The sequence below is a fragment of the Pogona vitticeps genome, chromosome 12 (assembly GCF_051106095.1).
Source record: "Pogona vitticeps strain Pit_001003342236 chromosome 12, PviZW2.1, whole genome shotgun sequence".
Taxonomy (NCBI): Eukaryota; Metazoa; Chordata; class Lepidosauria; order Squamata; family Agamidae; genus Pogona; species Pogona vitticeps.
Window position 1 is genome coordinate 15574677 of NC_135794.1, and position 18980 is coordinate 15593656.

Sequence of the window (18980 nt, forward strand, 5' to 3'; positions counted from 1 at the left end):
ACATACATACATACATACATACATACATGAGTTTAGGACAGAGTGGTACAAAAGCAAATCAGCTTCACAAACTATGATTTGACATTGACTTGTTTGCAATAACTGTAGCTACGATTAATCATATTATGCGCAGATATGGATGATACAGCAGACAGTTAATCAGTAGTTATACGTCCTTCCAAACTTCTTCTTGTGGCTGCACCAGAATAGAAAGTGGAGCAAAGCAAAAGCAAAGCAAAGCGTGCTGCTTATATACCGCCCCATAGCACTTCAAGCACTCTCTGGGTGGTTTACAAGTTAATTATGCAGGCTACACATTGCTCCTCCCCCAGCAAGCTGGGTACTCATTTTACTGACCTCGGAAGGATGGAAGGCTGAGTCAACCTTGAGCCAGCTACCTGGGTTTGAACCCCTGGTCGTGAGCACAGTTTCGGCTGCAGTACAGCGGTTTAACCACTGCACCACGAGGAGGAAAAGCCCATTTACTGTTGGCTTCCCAATAAATTATGCTTTAGGGTTAAGTCTCAACCAGCCCTGTGCTTAAGGACAAAATGCCTTCTTAGCTTCTTAGTCAAGAAAGAAAAGGTTCAAATACTTTTGATAATGATTTGTTATTATGCATCATACAAATTACTAGCAGCACTTAACCGAACCATTAAACATAAATTGAATACAAACATACATTTTCTTTTCTTCATCCTACTTACACCATCAAGATGTATTCCAATTAATACGAGACCAAGCACTTCACTCTACCTTTCCAGTAAATATGCCTGTTTCGATGCAAAAAAAAAAAAAAACTAACTTGGCTTTCAAAGTCTGGAACAGGCCTAATTATCTCATTAAGCACAATTCTGTTTTTATATATATATATTTCAATCTGTTGAGTGTTCCTGGTTTTCCTTTCAAATGTTGATCAGCCCAGCAGAATTGCTATAATTAGACCATATTCATGGTCTAATTAAAGGGAGTTGGTATTGCAGTTTATCATAATGTGGAAGCGTGTGATCTGATATATATTTTCCTTTTTAAAAAATGTAAAAAGAGGAGAAAGAACAGGAGAAAAAGGATTAAGTTTGATATTTTGCAATAGGCCTTAGTGATACACATGCTGTTCTTTATAAACTGCACTTCTGATGCTCCATCTCCTTTTATTTAATTTCTTTTTCTAAACAGGAGGAGCATTGAGGTCTAACCAGTAAAAAAGGTCCAGATTCGCAGTCCTAAAAGTTAGTACTGGTTTTCACCTTATATATCAAGATCCACCAGAGAGTGTTCTGGGCAGAGAGAAGAGGAGACCCATAGACGAAGGGTCAAGCTAGATAGTGCAATGAAGCTGGAAATAGTACACATAGCCACAGTTAGCAATTTTGCACATGGGGCGAGTGGCATGGTCTTCCATCCAATCCACTTTGACGCATGGACCAATAAGCCCCACCCCTTCACCCCCAAAAAGGAGGCAGAAAGCATCAACATTTTTTCCCAAGGAATATTCCTCACTGGGAGAAAAAAAAGAATGTTTATGCTTTCAGAAGGAAAAAAAAGGAAAAGGGAAGTGAATAGAACCAGGAGGTATTAACTGCTTGTTTTTTAATAACACCAGTAGATTTACTTCTAGGTATGGGTGCCCTGAGGCAAAGCATTGGCAGTGACAGCCCTGATAGTATGTACAGGGGATGAAGACGGACTCTGCATTGCAGGTGATGGCTAAATTGTTTTCTGAGGTGGAAAGGCTGATGCCTCCAGCAAGTTCAGGAAGAGTCAAAAAAAGGTCTGGGACAATTCCTGGTGAGCCAGCTAACGTCTGCTGGTTGCTAAGCTTTTAGCACAAGTTTCTTGTATTTTTACCACAGTAAAATGTTTTAAGTATTCAAAAAGCAGCTCAACCGATAAAATTTAAAATACAGTAATTAATGAAACACTATCAAAACCTAAAGCAAACCCAAAGAAATTAGATTAAATGAGTGACATTAAGCAATTTCTTTTAAAAAAATTTAAACAAATACAAAGGAGTTCCTTGAGAGTTACCAGCGTAGTTTAAACTTACAAAGCAAGCTTGAATGCTTGGGATGTTTTAGCACTTAAATTCTTATTAATCTGTATCCTATGATCCTGAGTTGGAAACAATCCTTAATTTGTTCTAGTTTGTTCCATTAGTTCTAGCCCCTTGAGAGATCCGCTCCTAACTAAGGGTGAAATCCCAACTGGCTAAGATAGCAAAGGGTTGGCTGAGTTGACACTTTGTCATCTGAGGGTGTGATGAATCCACGCCTATCCTGGTTTAAGGATGATGAAATTACTTAGAACTCTTCTGAACCCAGGCCTACCTTTCTGCGGCCATAGCGGCTGTGAGGGGTTTTCGGATCTGGCATAACCCAGCTCCTCCTATTCTCCACCAAAAGAAATTCACATTTTTTCCTGCCTTACCTTTACATCGAAGGAAAGATCTATCTTTCCAAAATCAAATCACAGCTTTAGATTGATCGTCATGGCCTAGTTATAGCAATCTGATTTTTGCTTTTACCGCCGTGGCTCAATCCAGTAAGATCCTCGGATTTGTAATTACCGTAGATGCTGTGCTTGCACTTTTCTGCTAGAGACCTCTAGTGCGCACCTCAAACTAGAGCAGATGATGTTCAGTCCTTCATCAAACTGCAGATTCCAGAATCCCATAGACTGAAACCATAGCAATTAAAATGGAATCAAAATGCTTTAGTCATCTAGTACAAATGCATATGAGGATTTGGCTTGTTCAGATCAGGTAGGGGCAACTCGAACCAGCAGGACCCCACTGCCTTTTCAATTATATGCAGTAGGCCTACAAGCAAACTGGACTAGCAGCCCATCGCACTTGCAAGAACATGCCTCATATCTCAGTTGGGCAGGATTTTGGTGGTCCCTTCTCAGAGCTTAAATAGCTAATTGAAAAAGGAATTAATAATAATTGTATGCTGTCAAGTCAATTCTGACTGATGGTGACCCTTTGTAGGGTTTTCCAGATAGAGAATACTTAGAAGTGGTTTGCTGTTAGCTTCTTCTGGAGGTGCCCTGGGACTGTAGCCCAAGGCTACGCTCTACTCTCAGGAATCACTGCAGGGAATCAAACTCCCAACTTCTGGCCCCACAGACAGATACCTAAACCACTGAGTATTCAGCTTTCCAGACAATCGCACCCACAAAGTGGAGCACCCACCCATCCAGAGAGCATTATTACCCTTCCCTATACGCACAATGCATCATATCCATTAGCTGTTGTTTGTGCTTGATGTTTACAGCTTCACTGAAGAACTTAATAGGCCATAAGAAGTATAAACAATTCTCTTTTCAAAACAGTTCTGATGTTCTTCCTTCATGGTTCACAAGTCCTGCCAAAGGAAGATATATGAGACACATTTACTGGCATATATAGATATTCTTTGATCTGATAATGTGGAGCTTGTTTCCCATGTGAGTCGACTTTCCAAATTACGCAGCCTTTCGCTCCATAAGTCACGAAATGTTTAAAAATGTGTGCTCATGTGAGGCAACAGGCCCAAGCCCAGCTCGGCTTCCAGATGGCTTGGTCCCCAATCAAGTTTCTAATTTTTAGTAGCCCGAAGTCAGCCACAGTTCTCACCAGCAGTAATATCACACTGATAACAGGTTGGCTTTTGATCATAAAAGCGCTGCTTAGTACTGAACAGGGATACAGAAGTGGTGTCTCCTCCATATTAGTACTCAGTGTGTTCAGCATTCTTTGGTGGCCCATGAGAAGCTCATGCTTCTCCGAACTGGTTCAGTGGGATGGCTTCCTCCTCCAACAGAAAGCACTCTTGCCGTACCGTGTTTCATTACCGAAGCCATCAGCTTGTGGATGAAGCAGCCTACTGATAAACACGGGTCTTCCACTGAACAGGTCACACCTATAAAATGTATGTCTCTCACCTATGTGTAACTGACACCATAACACTGGCCAAAATCCTTATTTGTTTGTTTTTCTGCATGTGCAACAGCTCATTGCATGCAAGGCTGTCTTTTTACCAGTGAAGGGTTGCTTTGAGTCCCTTCCGTCTTGATGGCACATAACAAGAGTTCCGCCCTAGGAAGCAGTCATTGTAGCTGGGGACATCTACTTCCTGGAAAGAGATGGATCGTGCTAGAAGACTGAAAGAATAGCTGCAATTTCTAGTCTAACACAAAGTAGTGACATCTGAAATGTACCAATTGTAGAGAATCTATCCATGTCTATTTTAGTACTACTCAAGGGTTTCAAAATCTTAATTCCTATTTTTCTGTGAAATATTCAAAGCAATTTAAAACCATGTAATAATGATTTAATATCATATAATATAATCAAGAAAAGTAAATAGGTTGGCAATATTTTGTGACAGCAACAAGAGTGTCATAGCAGTCAAAAATAAATTCCTCAGGCCACTTTTTAATGCATGCATACTATTAAGATATATATCCTGTTTCCCCAAAAATAAGACCTAACCTGAAAATAATGCTCGTAATATAAACTCTACCCCCAAAATAAGCCCTAGTTAAGTGAAACCCCACCCGCCACCCTTGTGTAGCAACCAGAAGATGATGACAGGACTGTATTTGAATAAATGCAGATTGTTGTACATGGAAAAAAATCTCTGAAAATAAGCTCTAATGCATTTTTAGAGCAAAAATTAATATAAAACCCTGTCTTATTTTTTTGGGGAAACATGGTAATATAACCAGATAGCACAGGAATAATTTCAAAACAGAGATTGGTTAGAGAAGAGATAAATAAAAGAGCACAGCTTAAAAGGAATACTACTCAAACTTTGTATGATTTCTTAATTTTAAAACTACAGAGATTAAATGACCTAATTTTTTAAAAAGGCACAAAGTAAAAGGTTTTAAAATCCTATTTAAACATGTTATCAAATTGAGGCCATATGTGCTTCATATCGGGAAGGAATTTCATAATCTGAAGTCAGCCTTCCAAACGTTTCTGTTTCTTGTGACCACTAACCAAACCAGTCTTACAGACAGTTCCAAATGCTGAATACAGTGGGCTGACGTTATACGTTATGACCATATTCTTAGACTGGGTTTTATTGGTTTTAATGTAATTACCTGTTTTAATTGGATTTTATATGCTACAATAGTCAGTACATTGTAAAGGTGTATGGGCAGAAACAATAAAGTTTATTTGTATGTATATACAAATATATATGTATATACAGTTCTGTTAGCAGGGCTTCTGAGACGGTTCAAATAGGTACTCTTCCAAGGATTCTGAATCATTCAAGATCAGCACATTGAATGTGTTCCTGGTCCAAAATAGGTGTTGTCTGTTCTAATTTGCTGGTCCTATCAACATCCTGGCCATCTCAAGCTGCATCAACTGAACTAAATCAGACTGTCCTCAATAGCCACCCCACACAGAATGCATTACAGTAATCTAGCTTGGATGTGACAAATGCAAAGTGAATCGAAGCTATTTAGGCTTGCACCTAGTGTACTAGCCTCAGGTTAAAAAGCTCTCCCTTCTATCCCCTGCTCTGTTAGTAGAGAGTGCTTAATACAGGACAAATTTGATTCTCTAAGAGGAGCGGATGGATGGATGGATGGATGGATGGATGGATGGATGGATGGATGGATGGATGGATGGATGGATGGATGGATGGATGGATGGATGGATGGATGGATGGATGGATGGATAGAGGGAGGGAGGGAGGGAGGGAGGGACGGACGGACGGACGGACGGACGGACGGACTGATTATCCTAGATCAATTGGCCTGCTCAGTCAGACTGGTTATATTCTCCACTCATAGCACCTCTACCTTGTCTTGCTTAGATTTCACTTTGTTCACATCACAAAACCCTCTGGTGCAAGTGTATATCACCTAATTTGTCATCCTAAAACGGAAGAGGCATTTGGCTGGCCACTTCCATCAGGTCTCCAACAGCATGTGGGCCATCAAACCAAATGATTGCGTCCTACAGTATCCACCAGACCTTGTTGTCTGTCTGGAGCTTAGAAATGTTCAGGTCTCTCTCGAGCGGCCTTAATGGCTGGTTTCTTTTTCAGCTTCATTAGGCAATCACACATCTCCAATGGACTGTGTTTGACTAGGCGAGTCACAAGTTCTACAGGCCCCCAATGCTGTGTTCTCCCTGTTCCCTTGTCTGCCACTGCTCTGCCATGGCATAGCCTGATAAGGGTTTAGTGTTGCGGGAGCAGTATGCATATATATTTGTATATATGTGTGTGTATGGATAGATGTAGATATAGATATATAGCCATTTTTTGTATATGTATGCGTATATATATACAGTATGTAGGTTCGCTCTCTGAATCCGGTTATTGGAAAAGTACTTTTGATGGGATTTTGTCCCAAGGAAGGATGCATGTCAGTAACACTATCTTTTTCCCGAAGAACAAAATTGTTTTATAGTATTGCAGAGACATTGGAACAATGGGACCATACATAAGGGATGACAGGTGAACAGATTGTTTCGGTACTTGGTCTTTCTCTCATGAATTTTCCTCTCTTCTCCTCCCACATCCTGTCCCCTCCCTGGTACATTTCTGTTTCATTTCGGTGGAAAAACTGTTCTGTTTAGCATTTAACTTCAAAGTCAACTTTATCTGCTCGGGGAGAGATAAGTGTGTCGTTCCATGGCGGTTGATTGTCTCCCAGCCTATTCTCGCCATTCCTGTCATAGCACGAGCTGCAACTGGCATATTGTCTGAGAGCAAATGATTCCCAGTTCCAGATTTCAATCTAGAATTGAATCGCTTTGGGAATAGATTGAGGTCATTTCCTGTGAATGGGTGTCTGGAAGGCATAAATTGTCAAAACGCTAAAACAGCAGAATAATGCAGTGAAGCCCCCTTAATCACTTTTTTTATTAAAAAATGGCTACCTATTTGCAAGAATATGAGTCTGATTATGTTTGTATTCCTTTCTTTACCGTGATGGACAGTGTGTGTCAGCTTTATCTAGCTTTTGTGAATAAGACGTCTGTTTTTGTCAGGGAAGGAAGCCAGCAGCCAATACAAACCCAGCATTTTAACAATTTTTTTCATGCTGGTGCAGAAAACCTTGTTCAGGTGCTTGGTTTCTATCAGTTTTAATGCAAAAGAGTTCTTGTAATTTTTCAGGTTAAAGATACGCCTTTTGGTGCAGGAGAGTTTCTATGAATTCCACCTAGGCCTGCATGGCTATGATGGTCGTTTAGCATTAAATAACGGGATGTTCGAGGAAACCATAAAATGATCTTCTCAATTGTTTTCTAAAATGATACTGGACCCAATTCCACTGCAATTGTTGACAATTACTTATGTGGAACAGCTGGTGGGGACATGTGCCTCCATGAGCATTGGAAAACATATCCTGGTAGTTGGGTGAGTTTAGAGTAAAAATATTAATGCTGTCAATGAATATGTGTCTCAAGACATGGGCTGTAAATAAATTTTCCTGTCCTTGATTCAAAAGAAAAGGGGGAAAGTCTTGCGATATCAAGACACCCCACTGAAGAAATAGTCAACTGCTGTGAGATTTCTTGTTCCTACACCAGATCAAAAAGGCTAGCACCTTTTTTGGGGGGGGGGGGAAAAAGCATTTGCAAAGCAACTAGTTTTTGTTTGAGGTGTGTGTGTAATTTTGCCTTTTGAAAATCTGTATTATCTGCAAAAAACAAGTTTTTCCTGCAGAAAAATATGGGAGAGTATCCATGCAAAAATCACTTCTGTGAATTTTTCTCTCTTGCACACACACGAGATTGAAATGTGAGAAATCCATAAACATTCTCATAATCTTACCTAGCAGGAAGAAAACTTCTGAAACCTTTCAATCTCACTTGAAAAGGATTAAATAAGGCAGGATTCATATCCCTACAAGATACGTGTGAATCCTTATCTTCAGCATTGGAACCCTCTATCCTGCCTTCATATCATTTTGAGTGAAGCTCGGTGGATACAGGAAAGCCTTGATTTTTCTTCTTTTATGTTTCCACAGTTTGTCCAACTGGAAGATATGGGAAGGACTGTGCAGAAATGTGTTCATGTATGAACAATGGGACGTGCAATCCAATTGACGGATCTTGCCAGTGCTTCCCTGGATGGATAGGCAAGGACTGTTCCCAAAGTAAGAAAAAAAAAGCTATTTTCTGTTCCGCATATCAAAACGTCTTTTAAGGCTACCTCGGTTCATTCTCAAGAAACTGAAGTTTTAGAGCAGAATCGTCTTATTTATGTTTAAAATGTCAAATTCAAGCCCCCCCCCTCCTTAACCATTGCTTTTAAACTCATTGAGAAATGCAAGTTTAAAACCATGTTATGGCTGTAAAAGAGGTAATAATTTGTTATATTTATTAATGAGGTTACAAATTAGGATGGGAGAGTTTATAATTGGAGCAGCAGGTGATTGACTCGCTGTTTCCCAGTTTGGTGCCAGGCTCACAAAGAATAAGGGGAGAAAAAGCACAGCGAAAGGATTTCTGGGGGCTTCTGAGCACAGGCAGAAAGCTTGTCTCTCCTTTCTGAGCTGCCACAGAAATGACCAGCTCCCGACCGAAATTAAGGCGCATGGGGTCCAGGCTTCACTTCCTGAGGGCTGAGGACCCCCCCCCAGCACAAATATCCAGGATGCCATGACTCTCCCCCTTTTCTTCACACAGTTTTAGTTATATATATAGTTGCCCAAGGAACAGACGGATAGCCATTACGTAAGAGAGGCTACGGAAAGAACAACTATTTTATCTATCTATCTATCTATCTATCTATCTATCTATCTATCTATCTATCTATCTATCTATCTATCTATCTATCTATCTATCTATCTATCTATCTATCTATCTATTTATTTATTTATTTATTTATTTATTTAATACCCCGCCTATCTGGGCATTTTAACCACTCTAGGCGGCTGATTACTAGATTACTCGCTAGTAATCCCAGACCCCATTCAGCAGGAAGCAATAAAAGAGGCTGAAGGTGTAGATAGATAGTGTTTGATTAAAGAAATGCTAGAAAGGGACAATTTATTAAGATGTATGGATTCTCCAGAAAAAGACTAGACACTGTTTTATACTAGTAATCTAGTAGTTGCTCCTTCCGTTAGCCTCTCTTACGTAATGGCTAGCTGTCTGCTCCTTGGGCAACGGAAGGAGCAATTACTTATTTCTTCCTAAGCAAGTAGGTGTGATGTTGTGTGTTATTCCCCTGCCTAATCATGAAATCTGGGGTGGGGGCAGGAATTAACCCCTAGCAGCCCAGGAATAGAAATAAAGGGCAATTAGGAGGGGGTATAAAAAGCAGCAGTTAATGGGTTGTTAAGCACTAATCTTCCAGCTGCCCTGAACGAAGCGCAATTAAAGAAGACAATCCCACAGGCAGGAAACTTTTAATTAATGTTGGAAGGGACTTTTGCTGAAGAGGAGTGAGTTTTGAATAAATATTATAGGAAGATACTGGCAATGAAGAAGACCCAAGCAGCAGATGGGTGCGTGCGCATGCACGTGCGCACACACACACACACACACACACACCCCACTCTGCAATATAGGGGTCTTAATATTTCCCTGTCTTTCAGAACCTCTGAGAAGGTCAGAATTATGCTGCATTCGTTCTCAACAGTTACCACTAATATATTAAACCTATTTTTTCTTGGGCCCTCCTGCAAATTTGGCAGTGGACAGAGGAACATGTTTTATTGGGTAAAAAATTCCAAATAATTTGGCAGAAACTTCCAAATAAGTTAAAGGTGCCTCTGCTGATTGATTGATCGTTAATCAAGTAGCTGTTACTCTTTCAGAGGAGGCAGCAACCCTACTTAAAAAAATTCAGCAAGAGAGATAAAAATCAGTTTCTGCTACACATTCTGTCCCTAATCCCATTTAAATCCAAAAATTATTTTATTGCATACCAGTTTTGTGTTTTCCGGGATGAAGTCTGCATTGAGCTGAAATGAAAGAATCACAGTTTCTTCAAGGAAGATCTCTTCATTTATTTTTGACTATTTCTGTATGAAACCATTAAGCAGTTGACAGTTCTGTCCCTGGCAAGATCCATATGGCAGAGAAATTAGAGGCATAAGATATTCCTATTACATGTAATTTACTTGTTAAAGTCTCCATGCTTTTTGGAAGGATGTGTGGTGACTTCTCAGAAATTGCCTAGGTAGAAGATTGACATTTGCGGATCCAAAAACTGGCATTTCCCAAACGGATTCTTAATTGGAGGCAGATCATCTCTGGGAAGCCCCAGCCTGTCGTTCAGAAATGTGCCTTCATATTCGCCATGCGGTGAGGGCATTAGACAGCATTCGCAGGAAAATATATTAAACCTCCAGTGATAAAGTAGGGATGGGATAAAAACAGACAGCTGTAATTTTGCTTTTATTGTGCCTCTTCCACAGGCTGAATATAGGTGTCCATCAAAACAAAAATTAGGAAGGCTGTCAATTTCATGGATGGTTCATTATATTTCGAAAGTAATTGGGAAACATTTCTGTTTAACTTGGAGCCGTGGGAAATGTTTTGCTTTTCTCGAAAAGGGATCGTGTCTATTTGGAGGGCCTTAACGAGCCACCCTTATTGCCCAGAATCTTTGACTCCTTGACGTTTCCAGAAGTATTTTGCGCAGAGCTTGAAAAATAAAATCACTTCTTCGACTACACATCCCGGGGGCCTGGGGGGGGGGGGGGATCCTGGAAGATGTCATGCAAATGAATGGATTCTGCCAAATGCTGAAAAGCACCTTCTCCACCGTGGGCACAAGATGCCTCAGCGCCTGTCCAACGTCGGTTGCGGCCGCGTGGCCTGTTTTCAAAGAGAAGACGATCCTCTGTTTGATGAGTTGGCACCACCTTTGGGAGGCCTCCTCCTCTCCAGGCAGGTGATCAGTCCAAGGCTGATTTAAAGGTCATTAACCAACCCTAAGAAGGGCGCTGAAGGACATCACGCAGGGCCAGCTACAAGTCGCACCAGGACTCCCTCACAGTTCTCCCTGCTCAACTGAGATGTGTTGTGAACGTTTTTAAACTATAAAAACCTTTTCTTCTTCTGCAGCCGAAAGTATCCCTCACCATAGGATGTTTTACACAAGTTGGCTCTCACTTTTGACGTCCTTCTGCTGATGTACATGCTTTGCGCTCTGTGTGTGTTTGTGTGTATGTGTGTGTGTGTGTGTAGGCGCAGATCAACGGCATGCAGAGGCAGATTCACTTTTTTCAATCAGATTCACTTCTTTCTTTCTTCCCTCTCTCCCTCCTTTCTTTCTTTCCTTTCTTCCTTCCTTCCTTCCTTCCTTCCCTCCCTCCCTCCCTCCTTCCTTCCTTCCTTCCTTCCTTCCTTCCTTCCTTCCTTCCTTCCTTCCTTCCTTCCTTCCTTCCTTCCTTCCTTCCTTCCTTCCTTCCAGCTTGTCCGGTTGGCTTCTGGGGTGCAGATTGTTTCCATTCGTGCAGTTGTCACAACGGGGCGACGTGCAGCCCTCACGACGGGGAATGCAGATGTACCCCCGGCTGGAGTGGACCCTACTGTACGCAGCGTAAGTGAACAACTAACTGTTCGGGCGCTGGAGAACCTGGGGGTGAATCTGGGGAAAGTATGCACTGCCCCCTTGTGCCCACATCTAGCATTGCAGGATTTTTGCATGCTTACTCTTGAATGGAAGAAGGGGGGGAACCCTACGCAGATATTAATAGGAAAGTTAATGGTAAAAAACAACAACAAAAACAACAACAAAAACAAAAATTGAGTGTGTATATTATTACATAGCTTTTTAATTTTGTATGACTTCTTTCCTAATCTGATACATTATGTTTTTATAACACATTTACTGTGTTATGCTTTTGAAGCAGATGCACATAACCCACCCACCCCAATTTCTTTGTTTTCTTGATTTGGTAAATAAGGAAATGATTTTGATTTAGTTGTGTTCATCCAGTGTTCCAGCACTAATTGGAAATGGAAATATTTTGATCTGAAGGAAACAGCTAGAATCTGAAAGTTGTTCTATTTAAGGGCTGGGAATATGGCAGTTATTTTTGCACTATAGTTCCCATGATGCTTAATCATTTGCTGGCTGGGGCTGGTGGAACCTCTGGAAGTCCACAGACTCCCCGTCCCTGTTTTATATCATTAGTGACCAAAAAGTCTAAATTGAAGCCTCACTTTCACAACATCTTTATAAGCTGTAAATCACTCAGCCTCTGACTCTTTCCGGCTCCATGCCTCCTCTACAACGCAGCAGGGAGAAGCTGATGGGCTTCTCTTCCATCACAACTCCCCATCGGTAGGAGCCGCCACACCTTAAGGCCTCCCAGATCATGCGGCTACCACAGCCTGGCCAGAGTTCTGGAAAAGTTCCTTATTGGAACGCCAGCTCCTGGAAATGCTATGCTGGTTTAAAGATTCCGAGATGGTCTGGCTTTGTTTTCTGTAACTTTTCCGCGGTCTGTCTTTATTTGATTCTGCATTTCTCCCTTTTAAATGTAAACTTTTGTTTCAAAACATATTGGCCAAATATCCTATTAAGTTACAGCCTAAATCTTGTTGGCTGTTTGCCACATGTTAAAAAGTTTACATCATCCAGGGGCCATGGAAAGGAAAATTTAAATTATAGAAAACGCTGTGTATGATCCTGCAATTATTTGCTCTTTAAATTCACACTCATGTGTTTCCTTAACGTTTGTTTCCTCTCTACTCACACTGCAAATGAATATATATTTATGCTCTGATTTTAGTCATCATCATCATCATCTGAACCTCAGAGCTAGAAAGGACCCTATGGATCATCCAGTCCTTATTAAGGAGGCACATGGACTCTGAAGCCAGACACCTAAACTGCCGAGCTATTTTACTGAACCAAACATGTAACATTCTATGACAAGGCCTCTGATTTTCAGAACCGTGAAGCTGGAAGGGGCCCATAAGGTCATCCAGTCCAACCCCCTGATCCTTGCAGGAATACAAATCAAAGGATATCTACTGGGTGGTTGTCTAAGTTTCTCTTGAACGCCTCCAGTGTGGTTGGAGCACTCGCCACCTTTCGAGGTCATTGGTTCCATTGTCTTCATCATTTTCATCATCATCATCATCGTCTGAGAATTGCAGAGCTGGGAGGAACCCTATGGAGCCTTGAGTTCAATCCCTATCAAGGAGGCAGACTGGGGCATCAAACTCCCAAACTTGGGCTATTTGAGCTATTTTACTGAACAAAATATGTAGCATTCTACGACAAGGGCTCACACAACTCAGCTTCTTTCCAGTCATCAATATTTCTTAGGGTAACAGGATCATAAAGAGTTGTGATCACCTGCAATACCGTTTCCCACCGTTCCTACGATTTCTGCCCTCATTGCTTTCAAAATTGTTTTCCAGATATTTCCAAAGCCACTGGTCGTTATGTTTCAGTTTTCCACGGTTTGTATAATTCATGAACCCATTGTTTACACAATTGTTTTCCAAATATTTCTAAAGGCGCCGATAGTTTGTGTGACGAGCCCCAAGCGCCTGATATGCCCGATAGCGATCTTGTCCATTTTATTTCTTCAGAGACAAATTCTCAGTACTTAAATCTTCCCATTGGGACCCATATCTCTGAAATAAACTCCAGCCTTTTACAATGTGGCAAAGCCCTCCAAAATTCTCTTGGGTTTGTGAGAAAGCATTGTGCAAAAGGAACTGTGTCACATAGCAGCAAATGCCTGCCTTAAGTTCTTAACTTACTATACAGTGATTCACCAATGACATTTGTGTTAATCAGGCTGCACTGGCATAAAATTGGAACAGGATTTTGGTCGTTTCCCCCCATACTGTTAATATTTTACTTAATCTGCAAAAGCTAAGCAGGGCTTTTAATGGCCTCTAAAACATTTCATCATTAATTCGTACCGTCACCCTAGGTTGGAAGTGACTTTATAAGATAAAATGACAATATTATTTCATTTATTTTTATAAGCCACTTACAATCCACGTTTTTGCTAGGGAGCATCATAAATGGTTCTGGCTCACCCCAGTTTTTCACCATGACAGTCTTGTGAGGTAGGTTAGCTTGAGAGAAGACGGCTGCTTCAGGTCACCTTCAGAACTTCATGGCTCACTGACACTTCCTCCATTCATTGCCCTCATGTTTTCTTCTGTCTTTCTGAATTCCTGCGTTTCTCAGGATGTTCGCCTGCCTTTTATGGAAAAAGCTGTGCCAATGTCTGCCAGTGCCAGAATGGAGCCGACTGTGACCACATCACTGGGCAGTGCACCTGCCGGACGGGCTTTACAGGAAAACAGTGCGAGATGAGTAAGTTGCGACAGGAAAGCCTTCTATCCACTATTTGGAAAACCTTTCCCTCAGGTTGTGCTTCGAGCCGAAACGGCCTTCTGCCTTTAAGGCTGACTGGCTGAGGAGAACTCCAACTCAAGATGGCCCCCAGGCTCTCCGCCTCTCCTGCTACTCTGCAGAGCTTCTTATTTTTCTGGCTAGCTGGGAAAAATATCTTGTAGAACTTAAAAACGTGACATTTTGGGACTACAGCATCCAGAATCCCCCAGTTAGTCTGGCTGAGAGTCATGTGGACTGCGGGATTCTGGGAGTTGTGAAATAACACACCACAGGGCGGTGGTTTTTTTTTTATTTGTTTGTTTGTTTTTAAATTTTCCAAGCACCGCCAAAATAAGGAAGTAGCAAGGCTCCTGCAGAGTCATTTATGACATGTGGTTATTCTAATTTGGATAAGAGTCATTTTGTTTGCCAGCTGTGGTTTGGCAATAAATATATAGAAGTGCAGGTGTTTACTTTTGCAGTCTCCAGAGCCACTGCTGACCGAAGGGGAGCTGAAAAATATAGGCAGGCAGATCAGTCATTTTAAAGAAAAGAGGAGCAGGTCTTTAGTAAAATGAATGGCTCTTATTTGCCTATTTAAAACCAAACTACCTTGAAATAGTGCGCTATCTGACATTCTGTTCCTGGGAAAATCCACTTCTTCCCCAGCTGCCGCAAAGATTGCAGCTAAACACTTAGGGAGCAGCAAAGTCTGAGGGAGGTGGCATGGCCCCCATTACCCAAAAAGCTTTGGCTCCAAGACACCATTCTTCGACCTTCGTTTGGTCTAGATATGAGAGGCCAGCATCATCAGGTAATACCTAGGTTTCCCACTTCTGCTAGGGACCCACTGCCCATCGCTAGGGTCTTCGATGGTTGCTACCCCTGCTCCTTGTCTGCTCACCTGCCCTCCTAGAAGAGCATCAGAAGATCGGCACCATTTCATCAGACCCAAGGCCTGTCTAGTCCGTAGCCTTCAGCCCAGGATCTAGTTCACCATTTAGTCCAACCAGCTTTCACAAAATGAGGAGCATGGTTGGCTCGTTTTCAACAGCAGCCGGCCAGCTGTAGGCGGGGAGGGCACGAGCAGCCCCCTCTTCTCTGACGGGCCAGTAGGTCTGGTGCTCAAAGGCGTGCTGCCCCCTCTCTCCAAACAATGACTGCAGCCGGGAGAAGGAACAGCCCCCTCCGCTTGCCTTCCCCTCGACCTCTGTGCAGTGGTGTGGATTTAGCCCAGGAAAAGAGCTCTGGGGAATTGATTGAAAAAGAGGAGCCGGGAACAAGATGAGGGGTACCCATTTAACAGAGGGCACCCTGCTCTCTTTTCCTGGCAGTGTCTTCGGTGGAATTGGAGAAAGGGCTCAGCACCCAGTGGAGGCTCTTCTACACAAAGTAGGTTGCTGGGACCTATCTTGATTTTTTCATTCCACAGAAATTGCAGCATTTATTCCTGACTGCTATAGACAATGTTTTCACCACTGAGCTTGAGACATGGCCCTTCCTTCTCCGCCACCGCTTGTTACGAACCCTGTCTGGTTGGTCAAGTCGAAAGAGAAGGCTTCCCCCCCCCCCAAAGACCGACAGGGTTTCGTAGCTCTGGAGGTCTAGAAGCCCCACGTCCACTGTGCCACAGTGCTTCAAACATCACCCCCATGCCACCTGCCCCGGTTTCTTACCATCTAAGCTTTAAAAAGAGTCCCAGACTAGGAGAGAATTCTGCATGGAATTCGAGAGACCCATTTTTGGAGGATTCAACATAGCGCAGCGTCCAGTGTTCCTGAGCACCCTACTGGATGATGGCCTTTCATTTAAGTGAGAAATACGGTTCTGGATTTGGGAAGGGGTCGCCATTCTGTGCAAACTAGAGATGAACATGAACCACTGGTTTGGCACGGTTCATTTACCATCTGAACAGGGTTTTTTTTATTGTTTTGATAACTTAGGTTAGGGTGTGGGATACAGAAGATAAGAGGGGGGAAAGGGTTGGGGTTGGAGGGGAGGAGAAAGAAAAATATACTAACATCCATTCTATTCATACTGCAATATCAAGATTCACACTCCACTTTTCTACTATTTTTTGCCTTCCACACTTTGATCTATGTTACAGTATTCGAGCACTATCTGGTGACTCTAACCATTTGTAGAACAGGCCCCATCTTTCAGTTGCCTTTTGTAAAGGACAGTCCTTCATCACTACTGATAGAATGTCCATTTCTGCCGTTTCCCTTATCTTCTCCGTAAGATCCTCTTGTTTCGGTGCCGCCTGACTTTTCCAATTTTTGGCACAGAGAATTCTGGCTGCAGTGACTATATATATAACTATACACTTCTTTGCTTTATCTATACTATCTGGTATCATACTCAATAAAAACAGTTATGGGGTTAATGGAACCTTAACAAAGCAATATTTGTTGTAACACAGTATGCACTCCTATCCAATATTGTTTCGCTACTCTACAAGTCCACCACATATGATAAGAGCTTCCCACGTGTGCTTCACATGTACCAACAGACATTTGATACATCTGTATACATCTTTTGACAGTTTTTCTGGATACCATCAAAAGAGTTGATTTGTGGTTCGGTGCCCTGCCCCTCCAGTGGCCGCCCGGTCAGTGGCAGTGCCCCAGCCCTCCTCTCTGGGTACTACTGCCTGCTAGAAGGGGCGGGGTATCAAACTGCCATTCAGCTGCTCGGCCAGTAAACAAACCACACCAAACCACCAAAGCAGTGGCTGGCGCCCATCTCTAGCACAAATGGGTTCTGATGGCTCCAACCAAGGCTGGATCTTGAAGAGGCTGCTGGAGGGTGACCATGAAGAAGGATAACATGGGGGGTGCAGGGGGCGGTGGCTGCATGGACCCACTCAGTACGAGTCTGGAGAACGGCCAAGCGGGTTTACAGCTTTGCTTTCTGTTTTTGCCAACCGTTGCCTAAAGATATACAATCAGCTGCCAGCAGATTTATGGTCCTAGACCATCATGGTAATTGGTTGAATAAATTTTTTGTCACCGGCTTTCAATCGTTTTGTCTGCGATGGAAATCGAGGGAAACCAAAGATTGTCATTTAGGAGGAGAGAAAAAAGAAGTGACCCAGTGTTAAAGTTAGCTTTGTTACTGCTTTTGAGGGACTCTAGACTGTAGGTTCTCTGTCAGGGCCCCCCTCTGAGCTGTCTGGCCATTGATTATTTTTAGTTAATATAAGCCAATGGACTTGGCTTAAAATCCCACAAGCACCACCTTCACCCTGGTACCTTTTCCCTTCTTTCTGTACCCCCTTCTCTCTTCCTCCCTTCTCTCTCCTCATCTTGGTTTTCACTGAGCTTATCTATCCAGATTCCGCCGGACAGCTTAGCTCCTGAACAATGAAGTGTTGAGCCCCGTCCGTAACACTCTGACATAAATTGAAACACGAAAATTTCTGAGCTCAACATGTCAAAAGCTTTCAAATGATTTGCTCTGTAGGTCAAAACAAAGCAAAAGAACTGGGCTGGCTCCGAGAGACCAGAAGGTGAATTTTGTGTAGGCCACGTAACCTGTATCTTAAGTTAGACCGCCCAAAAGATATCCTTCGGGTCTGATGAAAAGCCATAGAAGGGTTTAATTCAAAAAATAACTGGCTTCCCACAACCTGCTTTGTCCTCTTAGGCCTGTGAGTTGAGCCAGGCGGAGAGGCAATGGCTGGTCAAAGTTGCCTGGCGAGGATCCTGCTCGGTGAGGATAGAAACAGGGACCTCCCGTGGGCCCGTTTGAACCCAGAGATGGGCCATTTTTGTGGTTTCAGGGTGTGGTTTTCTCCCCTGCAGGCCACACCACTTTGAAAATGGATGTTTGTAACTTTTTGTCCGAACCAGAAATTATCAGAAGCTCACATCTGGTTTGAAACAGACCCTAGAAATGCTACACACACACACATACCCTGCTTAGCAATGAGAATCAGTGTTCCTGGGGGCTTGCAGGAGCCATCATTATCATTTTAACCTCCATGTCTCTCTCTCTCTCTCTCTCTCTCTCTCTCTCTCTCTCTCTCTCTCTCTCACACACACACACACACACACACACACACACACACACACACACACACACACACACACACACACACACACACACACACACACACACAAACACACACACACAAACACACTTGAGGGGGACCATGGCAGTGCAGGGACTGAAAAACTGGGTGGATATAGCCATGTTTTTTCAGAGCCCCCCCCCCCTCGGTAACAAGTTGCTTCAGAAGGGGCTGCGGGTATGAATTCCCTGTGTGCCCCAGTGCAAATGGCCCTTTCTAGTCTCTTCTCATATTCTGTCTTTGTAGAGTGTCCACCCGGAACATTTGGCTACGGTTGCCAGCAGTTGTGCGAATGCATGAATAATGCCACCTGCGACTATGTCACGGGGACTTGTTACTGCAGCCCGGGTTTCAAAGGAATCCGGTGTGATCAAGGTAAGGCCAAATTCTGTCTCCCTTTCTTTTTGGCTGAACATTCGAGCCTTCCTTTGGGCAGCCCCTCAGAGGAGTTACAAGACTTCCCCCCCCCCCCGGGCGGCCCAAGCCCACGGCCGCTGACCTGCTGGAAAGGGGTGGGGGATGCCTTTGGGGCTGAGGTGGAGGAAAGGGAATCTACAGAGTCTCTCAGCTTGGCTAGAGGTCCGTGAGCGGTAGAGGCTTTTAAGGGAAAGCTGAATTTC

General features: G+C 42.9%; 1 protein-coding gene across 11 annotated transcripts in view; it reads left to right on the forward strand.

The window, feature by feature from the left end:
* MEGF11 (multiple EGF like domains 11) overlaps window positions 1-18980 on the forward strand; it is a 474775-nt gene that overhangs the window by 421984 nt on the left and 33811 nt on the right. For all 11 annotated transcript variants that reach the window (XR_013538901.1, XR_013538902.1, XR_013538903.1 and 8 more), the window contains 4 exons: window positions 7984-8112; window positions 11385-11513; window positions 14136-14264; window positions 18607-18735. Coding sequence is in view for 8 of the 11 variants with exons in the window: in XM_078380886.1 (XP_078237012.1) it covers window positions 7984-8112; window positions 11385-11513; window positions 14136-14264; window positions 18607-18735 (516 nt within the window). In the remaining 3 variants the exon portion in view is untranslated. The remainder of the gene's footprint in view (window positions 1-7983; window positions 8113-11384; window positions 11514-14135; window positions 14265-18606; window positions 18736-18980) is intronic.